The sequence below is a fragment of the Chelonia mydas genome, chromosome 4 (genome assembly GCF_015237465.2).
Source record: "Chelonia mydas isolate rCheMyd1 chromosome 4, rCheMyd1.pri.v2, whole genome shotgun sequence".
NCBI lineage: Eukaryota > Metazoa > Chordata > Testudines > Cheloniidae > Chelonia > Chelonia mydas.
In genome coordinates this window covers 121,505,773-121,522,516 of record NC_057852.1, presented here as the reverse complement: position 1 = coordinate 121,522,516, position 16,744 = coordinate 121,505,773, and the positions used below count along the sequence as shown (strand labels likewise).

Below are 16,744 nucleotides of genomic sequence, written 5' to 3'. Positions count from 1 at the left end.
AAATCACAATTTTGTAAATGTTAAAATAATTCAGCTTTAAAATCTTTATTTTGGATTGGGCTGGTCAAAAATTTTCTGGGCAAAAACCTTTTTAATACAAAAATTGATTTTTGACAAAATATTTTTTTTCATGAAAAATGTCTCCTTTACATATGAAAAATCAAAATTTTCTAAAAGTCCCCCAACCCCCGACAACCAAACTATTTCAGTTTTTGGCCAAAATTTTTTGGTTTTCTTATTTCCACCAAAAATTCTGAAATCTTCTATAATTTTTTTTATGAGCTCTAATTCTGGAATTAATTTAGTTCGAATAAAAGATGCAGATAGGCTTTCAGAAAACAGAATGTGTTGGAGTAAAAAAATGAAAGTTAGGTATGGTTGCCAGGTTGGTATAATCCTTAGGGGCCAAGCAATGTATTATTTACAGAAAACTTTGTTTGGCAAATTAAAAATTTCTACATCTACTTTTTAAAAATTATTTTTCATTCCTATACTTTACCTGTCGTTCCAAAGAGAACCTCTTCATCATCTTCTCCTCTGGGCTTATTTTGGTATTATATTCACCAAAACGCTTATCTTTAAATACACTGGACTTTTCCCGTTCTTTGTATTCTTTCAGCAAAGTCTGTGTACGCTGAAAAAGAGATCAAAGCATTAACTTAACAAAAGCACACCTGAAGCCAATGAATTAAGGCCTAATTTATTCAAACACAAACACATATACACACACTGAATATGAGAACACTACTGTTGACTATAAAAAGACCAATTCTAATCAATCCTGTAAAATTATTTTTTTTAACCCTTATTTAATTCAATGATTAGTATACTTTATTATACTCCTAAAACAACTATAAACAATACCAATGAAGAACGGTCATCTCAGTCCAGCCCATCGTGTAAAAGAAAGAATCTATCTATATATAAAAACCTCAAGCAGAGTACTAGCTGCAACCATAGTTGGCAGCCTCAGAGGAGAGCTCAGTAATCGAACAGGTACAGATACTGAGCCACCTATTTCACCCTGAAAACAGACCCTCTAGGTCAGCAGTGAGGTATATTTGGCAGGTCAGAGGAGGGAAATTTGGCAGGCCAGTGTGGGGATGTCTATATTGTATCTGTTTTGCAGATAAACAGAGAGCTACACCTCTTTCTAGTGCTTTTAATACTTCATATGAGATACTGTAGAATTTATGTTCCCTTTCCATCCATTTATTTTATGTACATGTATATAATTTTCAAGGAATTTTTAACATGATGCAGTTTCTCTTTGTAATATTTTTGGCCAAAACCCCCCAATTCTCCATCTTGACACATATTAGAATCATAGAATATCAGGGTTGGAAGGGACCTCATGAGGTCATCTAGTCCAACCCCCCTGCTCAAAGCAGGACCAATCCCCAATTAAATCATCCCAGCCAGGGCTTTGTCAAGCCTGATCTTAAAAACTTCTAAGGAAAGGGATTCTACCACCTCCCTAGGTAACGCATTCCAGTGTTTCACCACCCTCCTAGAGAAAAAGTTTTTCCTAATATCCAACCTAAACCTTCCCCACTGCAACTTGAGACGATTACTTCTTGTCCTGTCATCTTCTACCACTGAGAATAGTCTAGAACCATCCTCTTTGGAACCCCCTCTCAGGTAGTTGAAAGCAGCTATCAAATCCCCCCTCATTCTTCTCTTCTGCAGACTAAACAATCCCAGTTCCCTCAGCGTCTCCTCATAAGTCATGTGTTCCAGATCCCTAATCATTTCTGTTGCCCTTCGCTGGACTCTCTCCAATTTTTCCACATCCTTCTTCTAGTGTGGGGCCCAAAACTGGACACAGTACTCCAGATGAGGCCTCACCAATGTCGAATAGAGGGAACGATCACGTCCCTCGATCTGCTGGCTATGCCCCTACTTATACATCCCAAAATGCCATTGGCCTTCTTGGCAACAAGGGCACACTGTTGACTCATATCCAGCTTCTCGTCCACTGTCACCCCTAGGTCCTTTTCCACAGAACTGCTGCCTAGCCATTCGGTCCCTAGTCTGTAGCGGTGCATTAGGCACCCTTTCATCGATTACCTTTATTCACAGTAACTTTTTCTCATACAGGGCTTCTCAAGGGTTTTCAAAGTATACACGATGATAAATTAAACAACAGTTTCCCTTGTGCTGAAGTATTTCTCAGATAGATTTGTTTTTCTTTTGAAGGAGATCTCTAAATTCTGTTTGCTGATGGATGGTATATACCAGGGGTGGCCAAACTTACTGACTCTTTGAGCTGCATACAACAATTGTCAGACGTTCAAAAGCTGGGGTGCACCTGCCGGGGTTCAGGGCTTCAGCGCTGCGCCTGCTGAAGCCCCAAGCTCTGGCAGGTGCCTCCTGCAGAACTGAAGCCCTGAGACCACCCCCATCCCTGATGGTGAGAAGCCTCTAGCCCAGGGGTGGGCAAACTACAGCCTGGGGGCCACATCCGGCCCTTGAGCTCCTGCTAGGGAGCAGGGTCGATGGCTTGCCCTGCTCCCGGAAACAGAGGCATGTCCCCGCTCCAGCTCCTACGTGTAGGGGCAGCCAGGGGGATCCACATGTTGCCCCCACTCCAAGTGCCGCCCCCACAGCTCCCATTGGCTAGGAACCACAGCCAATGGGAGCTGCAGGGGAAGCGCATGTGGACGGGGCAGCATGCAGACCCGCCTGGCCACGCGTCCGCATAGGATCCAGAGAGGGGGACATGCCGCTGCTTTCGGGAGCTGCTTGAGGTAAGCACCGCCTAGACCCTGCACCCTGATACCCTCCCACACCCTAACCCCCAGCCCTGATCCCCCTCCCATCCTCTGAACTCCTTGGTCCCAGCCCAGCGCACCCTCCTGCACCCCAACCCAGAACTCGCTGCCCCAGCCTGGAGCCCCCTCCCGCACCCTGAACTCCTCATTTCTGGCCCCACTCCAGAGCCTGCAACCCCCAGCTGGAGCCCTCACCCCAACCCCCAATTTCAGGAGCATTCATGGCCCACCATACAATTTCCATACACAGATGTGGCCCTCGAGCCAAAAAGTTTGCCCACCCCTGCTCTAGCCCCATCACCCCTCACCGCAGGGCAGAAGTCCTAAGCTCCCCCAGTCTGGTAGGTGGAGAATGGGGGAGGGTGTGCGGGTTCTGCGAACCACACTTTAACTGTGAGAGAGCCACATGTGGCTCATGAGCTGTGGTTTGGCCACCCCTGGTATATACATAGCAGTGAGAATGTGAAGAAAAAGAAATTTATTTTTTAACAAAGATTTAATACAATCCAGTACTGCACTTACGTCACTCATGCTGTATTTGCAGAGGCAGATTGGGAAGTACTTCTGATGCCCTCAGTAAGGGATGCATCAGATTACTGGGCTCCCAGATATACAGTATGTATGTAGACAAGATGTTCTCTAATGTGGTGGTGCTTATGGCTATGGACTTGGTGTCAAGTCAGAATAACCACTCTGATGCTGCAGTCGGTGGTCTGTTATTTATATTACAGTAGCACCATGGAATCCTAATCAAGGAACAGCACAATACAAAGAAGTAGCAAAGACGATACTCCCTTCCCCCAGAGCTCTCAATCTAGGATACAGAGAGTAGAGGATGCAGTTGACAGATGAAATAGACAAATTGGGTAAGGGTAGTTTGATAGATGAGATAACAACACAGAGTTTAAAAGAAAAGCAGAAGTCTTATCTCAGCACTTGCCTAACAATTTCCTTTCCAATGACGGGAAACTTTAAAGTAATATTTAAAAAAAACCCACAAAATACCAATGTTCACTTTGGGTACAGGTCCTTTGTAATTCAGGCTTATTCCTCTTGGTCTTCTCAGATAACTGTGTTTCCCATAAAGTAAAAAATGTCTAAGGCCCCGTAGTGCAAAGACTTAAGCACATCCTTAAACTGAAATCAAAGAGACTATAAATATTAATGAAGTTAACATTTGACAGGCTTGGGCCCTAAACTCCCACTACGACATAAACCAGTGTTTCTCAACCTTTTTGATACCAGGTACTGGCTTGCTGCCTTCCTAAACTGTGTCAGGAAAATCTGAGGCCTGGCAAGAAGGCTGCCATGGACCGGTCACTGAGAAAGACTGGTATAGACCAGGGGTTCTCAAACTGGGGATTGGGACCCCTCAGGGGGTTGCGAGGTGTCAGCCTCCACCCCAAACCCTGCTTTGCACCCAGCATTTATAATGGTATTAAATATATTAAAAAGTGTTTTTAATTTATAAGGGGGGGGGGTTACACTCATAGGCTTACTATTTGAAGGGGGTCACCAGTACAAGAGTTTGAGAACCACTGGTATAGACCATTTGGGGAAGTTTGAATCTTGTCTGAAGCTGCTCTATACCTAAGATTTAGGTCAACCTACGTACATCGCTCAAGGCTGTAAAAAATTTAATACTTCATGCGTCATAGTTAGGTTGACCTAATCCCCACTGTAGATGCAGCTAGGTTGATGAAACAATTCTTCCATCAATCTATCTGCTGCCTCTTGAGAAGGTGGATTTACCATAGCAATGGAAAAACCCCTCCTGTCACTGTAGTAAGTGTCCACACTACACTGGCATAGCTGAATCTGTGGCACTGTAGCACAGACATACCCTCATCTGTAAGTCCAGCAAGCTACAGTATTACCTTTCTTGGAAAGTAAGCCTGAATCGCTTATGAAGGAGTTTGGGGGCATTTATGTTAGATCTCCCACACTTATTAGATGTTGACTATGATCCTTAGCAAGGTGAAAGGAAATGAAGCCTCATGTATTTTCACCATTCAACTAACGTGGCTGTAGTTTTCAGTGATTACTAAGTCACCTTATCCTGAAGGCAGAGCTCTGACCTTGATATCAACAGCAGGGACAGTCACTAACAGTGTTAGGAGCCAGTTTCAGAGATGGTCTCAGGGTGTGGGACATACAGAAATCACTGAGACATTCTGAGTTTTCATGAACACCCTTAAAGGGGCATTTTGAGGCATCATCACACTGCATCCTGACATTGTCTACTCCATACCACCAGTTCGACCAGTGTAGCTTGGATCAACATCATAATAATCACAAAAAAGTATTTTGTATTTAAGAACGGCCATACTGGGTCAGATCAATGGTCCACCTAGCCCATTATCCTGTCTTCCAACAGTGGCTAATGCCAGGTGCTTCAGTGGAAATGAACAAAACAGGCCATCATCAAGTGATCCATCTCCTGTCGTTCACCCCCAGCTCTGGCAGAGGCTAGGGTCACTCAGAGCATGGTGTTGCATCCCTGCCCATCCTGGCTAATAGCCATTGAGAGACCTATCCTCCAGAAATTCTTTTTGAACCCTGCTATAGTTTTGGCCTTCACAACATCCCCTGGCATGAAGTTCCACAGGTTGACTGTGCATTATGTGAAGAACTTCTGTTTGTTTTAAACCTGCCGCCTATTAATTTGAGTGATGCCAATTTCTTGTGTTATGTGAAGGAGTAAAATTCCTTATTCACCTTCTCCATACCAGTCAAGATTTTATAGACTTCTATCATATTCCCCCTTCGTCATCTTTTCCAAGCTGAATAGTCCCAGTCTTTTTGCTCTCTCCTCATACAGAAGCTGTTTTATACCCCCTAATCATTTTTGTTGCCCTTCTCTGTACATTTTCCAATTCCAATATATCCTTTTTTGAAATGGGGAGGGGGGAACGGGGGACACACCAGAGCCGCACGTAGCATTCACGATGTGAATGTATAGGATGTATAGTTTTTTAGACTATAGCATTTTTCATCTGGGGGTCTCAAAGAGCTTTATAACATTAAGTCTCACAATCCTTGAGTGAGGTAAATGTCATTTTCAAGTCAGATAAATCAAGGTACAGAGCAGTCTTTTTGCTTGACAATTTTCCAGAGCAGGGATGGTTTATCAACGTTTATCAACTAACTAAAATAGGCCTCCAGTCCTCTCTGGGCCCCTTAGATAATGTTCATTGTTATCAGAATAAAGTAGCTTATCAAAAGTCACAGAGCAAGTAAATAACAAAGACTGGAAAAAAAACCCTGCTCACTGGCCTATACTCTATTCCGGGGCTATAGAATTTGAGAATGGGGTTGTACCCCAACATGACATAAGGGCAGCCTTGGTGAGGTTTGTACCATCAAACCCTTTGAGCCACGCTATAGAATCCTGAGTTCAGACAGTTCACGTACCATCATTTGCACAATCTGTGGGTGTGCAACACCACTGCCCCCATCTGGCAGTGGGGGCTTGATCCAGAGTGGTAGGATCCACGCACCTTGTCCTCATCTGATGAGTGGCCTCCCCCCAGTCTTACCTTCTTGACAGCCTTGGACCGCGACACGCCCGGCAGCCCCACGTCATGTTTGGTTCTCCTCCCCAAGATATTAAACTTCTGCTTGTTGATCTTCACCTCGAAAGGGTTGTTCTTGACCAACGCCATCCCTGCCCCACTCGGGCCCGTGGCCCTGGCAGCCACTTGGCCCTTTCTTCTCTGCTTAGTTGGTTTCCCCATCGTAATGCGCGGGTGGGATCAATACTCAGTCAGCAGCATAAAGAACCAAAGACTACACTCTTGTACAGGCTCCTGAGGAATAGGCCTGGGGGGGGTGGGGGAAGCCACGCTAAACAAAATGGCGACCAGGGGCGCCCGACCTTAAACGGCCCCAAGCTGCCCCCTGCTGTCTGGACGCACCACCTCGCGCGAGAGCTTCTAAGTAGCGTGAGATCTAAAGGGGCGACCAGGGTCCCTCACCAGCCTGTCCAGCTGCTCTACTGACTACCTCTCACATCACGTACAGAGCAAGCTAAGCAGGAACGCGGCCACACCTCTCGCGAGAGTTGACCCCAACATCCCGCGGGATTTAGTGGTAGTAGCGGCTAGGCTCTGTAGGAGAAGAGATCGGAGCGGTAGGAACTACATGACTATATATCCCGGCATGCAATGCTCCACCCTCGCGGGTAAGAGGCGAGGAATCCTCTGTCACTCCTAGCAGGGAACACTCCACCGAGCGCGCGTGCTTACTACTCTTAGCGACCAACGAGCCAGCTTTGACGCAAGTTGCCGCCGACCGGGGGAGCGCATTGCCTGCTGGGAGTTGTAGTCTTCGGGGCGGAGCTGTAAGGGCGAGAGGCGGGGGAGTGCGGCATAGCCCTGCCCAGTGTGGGCAGGCCCCGGCCCGCCCGTCCTCTTTCTCCGCCCCCCTGAGCAGAGGAGGGAGAGGGCGGTGAGTGAGTGAGTGAGTGAGGGACGGGTGGTAGGGGAGAGGAGAGCCCAGCACTAGCCCTCGGGGCCGGATGAGTGGAGCCCGGGTGTCCCGGCGGTGGCGGGGCAGGAGGAGGGGGCGAAGGAGGTGGTGGCTCTGAGGGGGCAGCGGGGTTGGAGCCCTGATCATGGAGATCGAGAACATCGTGGCCAACACGGTACTGCTGAAAGCCAGGGAAGGTGAGCGCAGGGGAGGGGGCGAAGGAGGGATGTGCGCGCCGAGCAGGGGCTCTGAGGGGACGGGGTGCTGGGGGAGGAGAGGGGCACGAGGGGAGGACTTAGGGTGAGAAGAGAGGTGGGGGCGCGAGAGGGAGGCGGCAGAGGGGAGCACAGTGCCAGGGAAGGAGAAGAGATAGGGACTGAGGCGAGAGGGTTTGGGGAAGGGGGGACTCGAAGGGGGCAGGGAGCGGCGGGGTTGTAAAGAGAAGCAGGGGCTGCTGCTGGCTGGGTGCAAGTGACTTTGCCTGCTGCTTCAGAGAGATATTTACCCTTATTTTTAATTCAAAAAGTGATTATGGGAAGGTGGGTTACTAGCAGGAGGACGCTATCTATTCATCTGAAATAGGGTCTAACTTTGTCAAAAACTTTAAGAAACTTTTGCCTTGTCCTCAAAATCCCTGACAACCTCAAAAGTATCTGATGAATGTCGCCTGCAGTTTCAGGTTGAGTGTCTTACATTGCTTGGTATGAAAGTGTCTGACTGTATAATTGCAGAGAGTCTCCTAACTTTGAGATGGCCTCTCCAATGAGCAACCATATTTTAAAGAAGTCTGAAATATTGTTCTCTCAAAAAGGTTTTTTTTTTTTCTGAATGCACGGTTGCATAAGTGGTTACATGAAAGCTTCCCCAGACTTGCATAAGTGGCTATGTGAAAGCTTTCAGACTACCCTCTTTGCCCTTAGTAGATCCTGGCTCTGAGCTCCACTGTTCTTGTTCTCTTTGGACCTGATCCTCCTACTTTTAATTGGGTAGCTTACTGAGTAGTCCCACTGATTTCAGTGGGATGAGTCAAAGTGAGTAAGGGTGGAGGAATCTGGCCTTATAAGTTTTGCAAGTCACTCCCACTCTAAATGGGTTTGGCATGTATACTGTATGTATATCCGGTGAAATTTGTCTTAAGCAGCCTGAAGCAAAAAAAAAAAAAAAATTAGTCTTCAGCTTTGAAATTGAGCTTAGAAAGTAGAATAATGATTACAATGTTGATACATCTCCCAATGTTAGTTAAAAAGACTGCCTCAGCCTAGATGAGTGATTAGTTCCTCTGAAAATATACATCTGTGGTGTTGCAGCCTGGGTTTGGAGTTTGCATTGGAATGATCTAAGAAATGGGGAGAGTGTGGACAGCACGTGGTCAGAGTAGAGCTTGGAGCCAGGTCCCACTAAGGATAGAGTGGTAACTGGGAATACTTTCAAGTGGCTGCTTAACATAGGGTTGCCTCCTTAGTTTAGATTCCACTAAATATAGAATAAATTATGATGGTATGACTGACCAGAATGAGGGTTTTTACTGTACTCTCAGATTTATAGTTCGACAGCAGCTGGCTTGATATGACCAGTCCTACCCAAGATTAAATTTATTGTGAGTAGTAATGACTGTGGGTAAATATTATGTTTGTATTTTTCTCCCTTTCCCCCTTATATAGAGATGAGCAAGCACAACATATTTTGGCTTGGAATCCTGATCACTGATCACTTATCTTCAGTCTCTTAGGTCTTTGTCCTGGAGGCATCCTGATGTGTCTTACATTTTTCAAAGTGCTGCTCAAACAGTAATGTATTTGCCACATGTGGAGTGCACTCATTGGTCCTGGAAGATCTCTTTTGTTGCTTTCATCAGGAACACCCCACATTAGCTTAGTTGCTGTCCCCTTTATCCTGAGTTGGTGTGAGGGCTGCAAATGCATGAAACTGACTCAGATACTGTGGTGACGGATGCATAAGAAATAGAGTAACTTTTCACTTGGAGAGAGCTGGACAGGTGGGGCAAAAACCATCCAGATCTCTGAGACATCTCCTCCTCCCGCTGCAGGTTTTCTCATCTCTCATTGCATAGTGTGAAGGGGCAGGAGAGACTAGAGAAGTGCATAGTTGCTGCTTTTTACATAAAGGGTCAAATCCTCAGTTGGTCTAAAGTGGCATAGCTCCAAGGATCTTTCAGATAATGTTGGAGTACATCAATAATTCATGCTATGAAATGGGGAAATTGCATGAAGTTGGATAGGAGCAGGTTACATTACTTTTATTAGACCATAAATATTTCACTTGAATTTGCTAATTACTTTTCCTACTCTACTGTGCTCTTGCGAAAAGTTAAACCCATTTCCACTTCCCAAAGCCATGATAGAGGAAAAGGGACTATGTTCTTAATTATGGACTGCACAGCTCTTCTAACTTGAGACTTTCTCATGACAGATAGGGATAGGCAAAATATTAATCTTAAAAGCACTTTATAGACACTAATCCTTCACACCCTTGTGAGGTAGATGGCTATTATCTGCGTTTCACAGATAAGGAAATTGAAACAGAGGTGTTGCATGCCTTGGTCAAATCCATAGAAAAGGTCTACTTCAAAGTATTTGTTAAAATTCAGGAGTTCCTGACTCTCAGGCTTTGTCTACACTAGCACTTTTGTCAGTCAGCGGTGTGAAGGAAACACACCCCTGACCGACACAAGTTTCATTGACAAAAGCACTGGTATGGACATCACTATATCGGTGGGAGAGCATTTCCTGCAGATATAGCCACCACTGCTTGTTGCGGATGGTTCAGTTATGCTGGTGGGAACAATCTCTCCCGCTGGCATAGAGCGGCTGCACAGGAGACCCTACAGCGGTACAGCTGCAGTGGTACAGCTGTGCCGCTGTAGGGTCCGTAGCATAGACATAGCCTTAGACTCTAAATCAGATCACTCGACCATGCTTCATGCTGGCTTGAAACTATCAGATTTTGCAAAAAGAAAAGGAGTACTTGTGGCTATGGCACCTTAGAGACTTGTGGCACCTTAGAGACTAACCAATTTATTTGAGCATAAGGTTTCGTGAGCTACAGCTCACTTCGTCTGATGAAGTGCCTCTTAAATGCATTGGGCCCATTTACACTCACTTCATACAGCCAAAGCAGTATGAAGAAAACTTAGATGTCTAAGGTGTTGTCTACACTTGAAACGCTACAGTGGCACAGAAGCAGCCAGGGGTGGCAGGTTTGTATAATTTTTGGTGGTGCCCAGAACGGGTCCAAGTCCAGCCCCCACCTGCCTAAGGCTCTGGGAGGGAGTTTGGGTGCGGGCTCTGGGCTTGCGCAGGGGGTTGGGGTACAGGAGGAGGTGCGGGGTGCAGGCTTTGGGAGGGAGTTTGGGTGTGTGAGGGGATTTGGGGGTGTGGGCTCTGGGCTGGGGCAGGGTTTTGGTGTGTGGGAGGGGGTGAGGGGTACAGGCTCTGGGAGGGAATTTGTGTGAGGGGTGTGGGCTCTGGGCTGGGGCAGGGGGTTCACTTACCTTGGGTGGCTCCCGATAGTGACCTGCACACCCCTCTGGCAGCAGCTCCTAGGCGTGAGGGCCGGGGGGGTGTCTCTGCTTGCCGCTGCCCGCAGGCACTGCCCCCGCAGCTCCCATTGGCAGCAGTTGTAGAGTCGGCGCTTGGGGCGGGGGCAGCGCATGGAGACACTACTCCCCTCCAGGGGCTGCAGGGACGTGCCAGCTGCTTCTGGGAGTGGCGCGGAGCGATGGTGGTGGCCCTCAGGCCCTTTTAAATTGCCCAGGGGCAGCAGGCAGGGCCAGGAGATGCTCCAGGTGAGGCGCGTGGGGGCGTCAGGCAGGGCCGGGGGAGAGACATTGGAGGAGGCCCCAAACATTGGTGGAGGCGTGCCCACAGGCCCTGAATATTCCTGGAGCACGGGCACCGCAGGCCCATATAACTCACCGCCCCGGCAGCAGTGTTGCAGCTGCGGTGCTGTAGCGCTTCAGTGTAGACATTACCTATGCTGACGGGAGGTTATTCGCCTCTGCAAGAGGCAGTAGCTAAGTCGATGTAGCGTTGTCTATGCAGGGATTTAGGTTGGCTTAATTATGTCATTCAGAAATGTGAATTTTTCACACCTTTCTTGAGCAACATAGCTGGTCAATCTAAGTGTAGGAAGAGGTTAAAGGCTGTGCATTTCCTTGTTTTGATGTTGGAATTCTACCAGTTTAGGTGCTCTATTTCTGAAGACTAAATGACCTTCCTCCCTCCCCTGCCCCAGAGTACACATTTGATCTCCTATGCAAAAAGTGTCTTTGAAGTCAATTGGACTACTCCTGTATTTAAGGCAAGCAGGATTTTGTCTCAGATAAAAGCAGGTATTTCTTATTATCTCGAGATACTATAGGTGGTGATACCTGGGCAGACATCTTCTGACATGTACACACTACTAGACCTTGCAAGTAGGAAACAAATTCCAATGGGGAGGGTTTCTTCTAAGCCCCAATAACTGACAGAAGAATGAACAAAACCTTTCATATTTATTTCTTGAGAGCATATGGGCAAGTGAGACTGGGGTATACACAAATTTGTGCTTTCAGGGACTGTAAATAAAGATTTATACACTCTAATCATCTGTATTATAAAAACATACAGGTCTTGAAAATCCACTTATCAGTGGTGAATGTCATAAGTTTCTGCAGAATCTAATCTGTCATTTAAAAAAGACATTTTTAGCTCTTGTAAATACTGCTACCTTTTCCCTTTCCCCTTTTCCTTCTATAGTTTGGGGTATCCTAAGCTACCAAGTGCATCCCTCAGGTGATGGATGAATACTCGATACATAACGTGGGCAGCTCTGAATATATTGAATAAGGACCTGTGGTCCCATGGTTGTGAGTCAGGTCATCTTATCCATCTTATCCAAAGTATAATCTTCCTGAATAGAGAACTGAGATACCATCTGAAAGGTGTCTTCCAGACCCAGCCTATCTCAAGGTTATTTCCATAACTGACACATACATACATATTTTAAAATGTATATATGTCAGTTATGGAAATAACTGTAAGATGGGCTGGATGTGGAAGACTCCTTTCTGATGAAGAGAAAAGGAGTACTTGTGGCACCTTAGAGACTAACCAATTTATTTGAGCATAAGCTTTCGTGAGCTACAGCTCACTTCATCGGATGCATACTGTGGAAAGTGTAGAAGATCTTTTTATATACACACAAAGCATGAAGAAATACCTCCTCCCACCCCACTCTCCTGCTGGTAATAGCTTATCTAAAGTGATCACTCTCCTTACAATGTGTATGATAATCAAGGTGGGCCATTTCCAGCACAAATCCAGGGTTTAACACGAACGTCTGAGGAGGGTGGGGGGGTAGGAAAAAACAAGGGGAAATAGGTTACCTTGCATAATGACTTAGCCACTCCCGGTCTCTATTCAAGCCTAAGTTAATTGTATCCAATTTGCAAATGAATTCCAATTCAACAGTTTCTCGCTGGAGTCTGGATCTGAAGTTTTTTTGTTTTGCTATTGCGACCTTTAGGTCTGAGATCGAGTGACCAGAGAGATTGAAGTGTTCTCCGACTGGTTTATGAATGTTATAATTCTTGACATCTGATTTGTGTCCATTTATTCTTTTACGTAGAGACTGTCCAGTTTGACCAATGTACATGGCAGAGGGGCATTGCTGGCACATGATGGCATATATCACATTGGTGGATGTGCAGGTGAACAAGCCTCTGATAGTGTGGCTGATGTTATTAGGCCCTTTGATTGTGTCCCCTGAATAGATATGTGGGCACAGTTGGCAAGGGGCTTTGTTGCAAGGATAGGTTCCTGGGTTAGTGGTTCTGTTGTGTGGTATGTGGTTGCTGGTGAGTATTTGCTTCAGGTTGGGGGGCTGTCTGTAGGCAAGGACTGGCCTGTCTCCCAAGATTTGTGAGAGTGTTGGGTCATCCTTCAGGATAGGTTGTAGATCCCTCAGACGTTCGTGTTAAACCCTGGATTTGTGCTGGAAATGGCCCACCTTGATTATCATACACATTGTAAGGAGAGTGATCACTTTAGATAAGCTATTACCAGCAGGAGAGTGGGTTTGTGTGTGTGTGTGTGGGGGGGTGTGTGTGTGTGAGAAACCCTGGATTTGTGCTGGAAATGGCCCAACTTGATTATCATACACATTAGATAAGCTATTAGCAGCAGGAGAGTGGGGTGGGAGGAGGTATTTCTTCATGCTTTGTGTGTATATAAAAAGATCTTCTATGCTTTCCACAGTATGCATCCGATGAAGTGAGCTGTAGCTCACGAAAGCTTATGCTCAAATAAATTGGTTAGTCTCTAAGGTGCCAGAAGTACTCCTTTTCTTTTTGCGAATACAGACTAATACGGCTGTTACTCTGATCCTTTCTGATGGTATCTCAGTACTCTATTCAGAAAGATTATACTCTCATAGAGGAGGTTAGCAGTGCTTCTCAAACTATCTGATGTGGCGGACTGCAGGTTTTTTTCCAATGTGTCAGGGACTGTTACCATACGTGTGCCATATTATTATCGTATTCGCATAGGCACGTAGCACATCAGATCAGAAAAACTAACATTCTTCACTGTATTAATTGGAATGAGAGTGTGGCGTACTTGCAGAGATGTTCCCATTTAAATATATTGAAGACTGGCTGAAAGGCTGTGTGTCTGTGCGGATAGTATAAAATGACCATTATTCGTTTACGATCCAAGAAAATATTATTTGAGCATTTGTAGTAATATTAATTTATATCAGAAACAATATAATGAATATAATAAAAGTTTGCGGACATTTTTTAGGGGGCTTATCCGCTCCACCCGACAACCTGCCACAGTGTCTTTTTACTCCACCAGCTCCGCTGATCAGTGCAAATGCTGTCAAATTTCACGGAGCAACAACACCACCAACAATAATAATTAATCCTCCTCTCCCCAAACCTGCACTAAACTGTCTTCCAGCTTCAAGGGGCTATTTTATTTTATTTTATTTATTTTATTTTTTGGAGGGGGTGGAGGGGGTAAGGAAAGGAGAGGGGGTGGCAGCCAAGCCCAAGAAATTGCTAGAGATTAACAAGTCTTCTCCTTATTAGTGCGTCCGTGCGCTTTGTCTGCTCGGGGCAGGGCGGGGGCAGCGTGAATGGATGGCACAATGTGCAGGAAACACACACATACATTACACATGTTGCAGCTTAGGCAGCGCCTACTCCTCTCTGCGGCGTAAGGGTGAGAGAAGGGGGGGTGACTCCGTCAATGGCAGCGGCCGCAGCAGAGTTGCTGGCAGCTGCTGCTGCAGCGGCTGGCGTCAAACTAGCATGAGCCGGGACAGCACGTGGGGAGCGGAGCGGAGCCGGCGCGAGCAGAACGTGTTGCCTCGGGTCCCAGGCGCTGCAGACCACGACTTTGAGTAGCTAGCACTTGGTTAGAGTACTTCTCAACAAAAAGGCAGCACAAGCTCTACAAGAATGGGAATAAGTTGGCTCACAAATTATAAGAGCAAGCTATTGTGATACCCATATTGTTATGTTTCTGAAACTTGGCAAATGTTAGGAAACCCACAACAGAAAACTTAACGCATTCTATCTGAGATGCTTGTAAAGAAACCTTGGTGTCAGCTGGTGGGATAAAATAACCAGTGCTGATGTTATAAAGGACTGGCCAGTAGACTGTAGAGACAATGATTCAAGAAAGAAGGCTGAAGTGATTTGGACATGTGTAAATGTCAGAAAACTGTATTCCTAGGCAAGTACTTGATTGGCTATCACCTGGTGGAAGATGAGGGAGGCAGGGAAAGGACAACGATGACATATATGAAAACCATTGAGTAAGATGGAGCTGTCTATAAGTAAGAAACTTGGCATTTGACAGAAGGAGGTGGAAAGACTGGGTTGCCTTGTGTCAGAAGGCATAAGAGCATCTAATAATAATTGTTATACTCACTTATTTGCATCTTGTTTTAAAATAGACTGTAAGCTCTTTGTGGCAGAGAACCTGTCTTCCTGTGTTTGTACAGCACTATGCACAATGGGGCTGTCTTGACTTTTGCCCTTTTTTATGACAAAAAGAGTAAGAAGAAATGACATGGGCATAGTGGGGTCCAAATAAATATGTTTACTAAATATACACAATATACAAGGCCTAGTTACCTATGCACATTGCTGCTCTGGGTGTTCTAGTGGTGCTCACTGTGCTATATGTTTCAGAGAAGTCTCCCAATCTATTTAAAGAGATACTACCTTATTCTCTAAATCAGTGGTTTTCAACCAGGGGTTCATGTACCCCTGGGGGTATGCAGAGACCTTCCAGGGGTACAATAACTAATCTAGATATTTGCCTAGTTTTACAACAGGCTGTATAAAAAGCACTAGCGAAGTTACTACAAACTAAAATTTTATACTTGTTTATACGGCTCTATATACTATACACTGAAATGTAAATACTTATATTCATATTCTATATTCTATTCTAATTTATTTTATAACTATATGGTAAAAATGAGGAAATAAGCAATTTTTCAGTAATAGTGTGCTGTGATACTTTTGTATTTTTATGTCTGATTTTGTAAGCAAGTGGTTTTGAAGTGAGGTGAAACTTAGGGGTACACAGGACAAATCAGATTCCTGAAAGGGGTACTGTAGTCTGGAAAGGTTGAGAGCCACTGCTCTACATGACTGGCTCTAAGCCTGCTTGGGGCCTGCAATACTAGCATAAATTATTATAAATGCCTGAGAGCATAGGTACAGAATCAAATTTGGGATTTTAAAACACTTTTAAAAAATAATTGGGAGGGTGAGAGATTATCTATATAAAGTTGAAATTGCGTCTGTTTTGTTCCACTTCATCCTGTTAATTAAATATCTCTACTGGACGCATTACAATAGAATGTGGTCCACAGTTACATTAGTTTATATCCTATTGTAAAATAACAATACTAAATTCTAGGTCAGATCAGCTAACCCTAGTTTCAACTTAAGTAAATTTACTGGATGAACAGGTCTGAGGGAATATGGGAGAGTTGTAGGTTATGTATAGTGGTTGCACAAACTAAAATGTTTATGCATTAGCATTTCTAACTGTTCACTTGATTACTGAGATTGGACATGCAGTTGATGTAAAGGACCAATTACTTGTTCTCATGGCTTCAGCTGTGGGTTCTGTGAGTTATTGTGCACATAATTTTATACGAATTTTTTTGAAAATCTAATGCACTAAGTCTCTACAATCCAGATCTAAGATGGGATAAATTTTTTCTAGTTCTTTGTTTAAAAAAAAAAAAAAAAAAATCAAATACAGCAGTTTTTCTACAGGCTGTCCCAAAAAGTTTGAGCCTAAAAAGGTCACTTCCTGATTTTTTTTTTTTTTTTTTTTTTTTTCCCCTTTCTGGCTTTTGTAAGGAAGTATCCGATTCACACAACTATTCCATCCTGTCAGTTCATCAAAGACCATACTGAGTAATGTGAAATAGGAAGAGAGAAATTAACTTGCCTTCCCTGATGCTTC

The 16,744-nt window shown here is 45.0% G+C and overlaps 2 protein-coding genes across 3 annotated transcripts in view; one reads left to right on the top strand and one right to left on the bottom strand.

Moving 5' to 3' along the window:
- Positions 1–7,064, bottom strand: part of NOP14 (NOP14 nucleolar protein) — a 35,817-nt gene extending 28,753 nt beyond the window's left edge. For both annotated transcript variants that reach the window (XM_007060031.4, XM_043544732.1), the window contains exons 1-2: positions 6,314–7,064; positions 500–634 (exon numbers count right to left, since the gene is read on the bottom strand). In XM_007060031.4, the coding sequence (XP_007060093.2) occupies positions 500–634; positions 6,314–6,511 (333 nt within the window). In that variant the 5' untranslated portion in view covers positions 6,512–7,064. The remainder of the gene's footprint in view (positions 1–499; positions 635–6,313) is intronic.
- A 126-nt stretch (positions 7,065–7,190) lies between these two features.
- GRK4 (G protein-coupled receptor kinase 4) overlaps positions 7,191–16,744 on the top strand; it is an 83,696-nt gene continuing 74,142 nt past the window's right edge. The window contains exon 1 of the mRNA XM_027822465.3: positions 7,191–7,441. Coding sequence (XP_027678266.1) covers positions 7,390–7,441 — 52 coding nt within the window. The 5' untranslated portion in view covers positions 7,191–7,389. The remainder of the gene's footprint in view (positions 7,442–16,744) is intronic.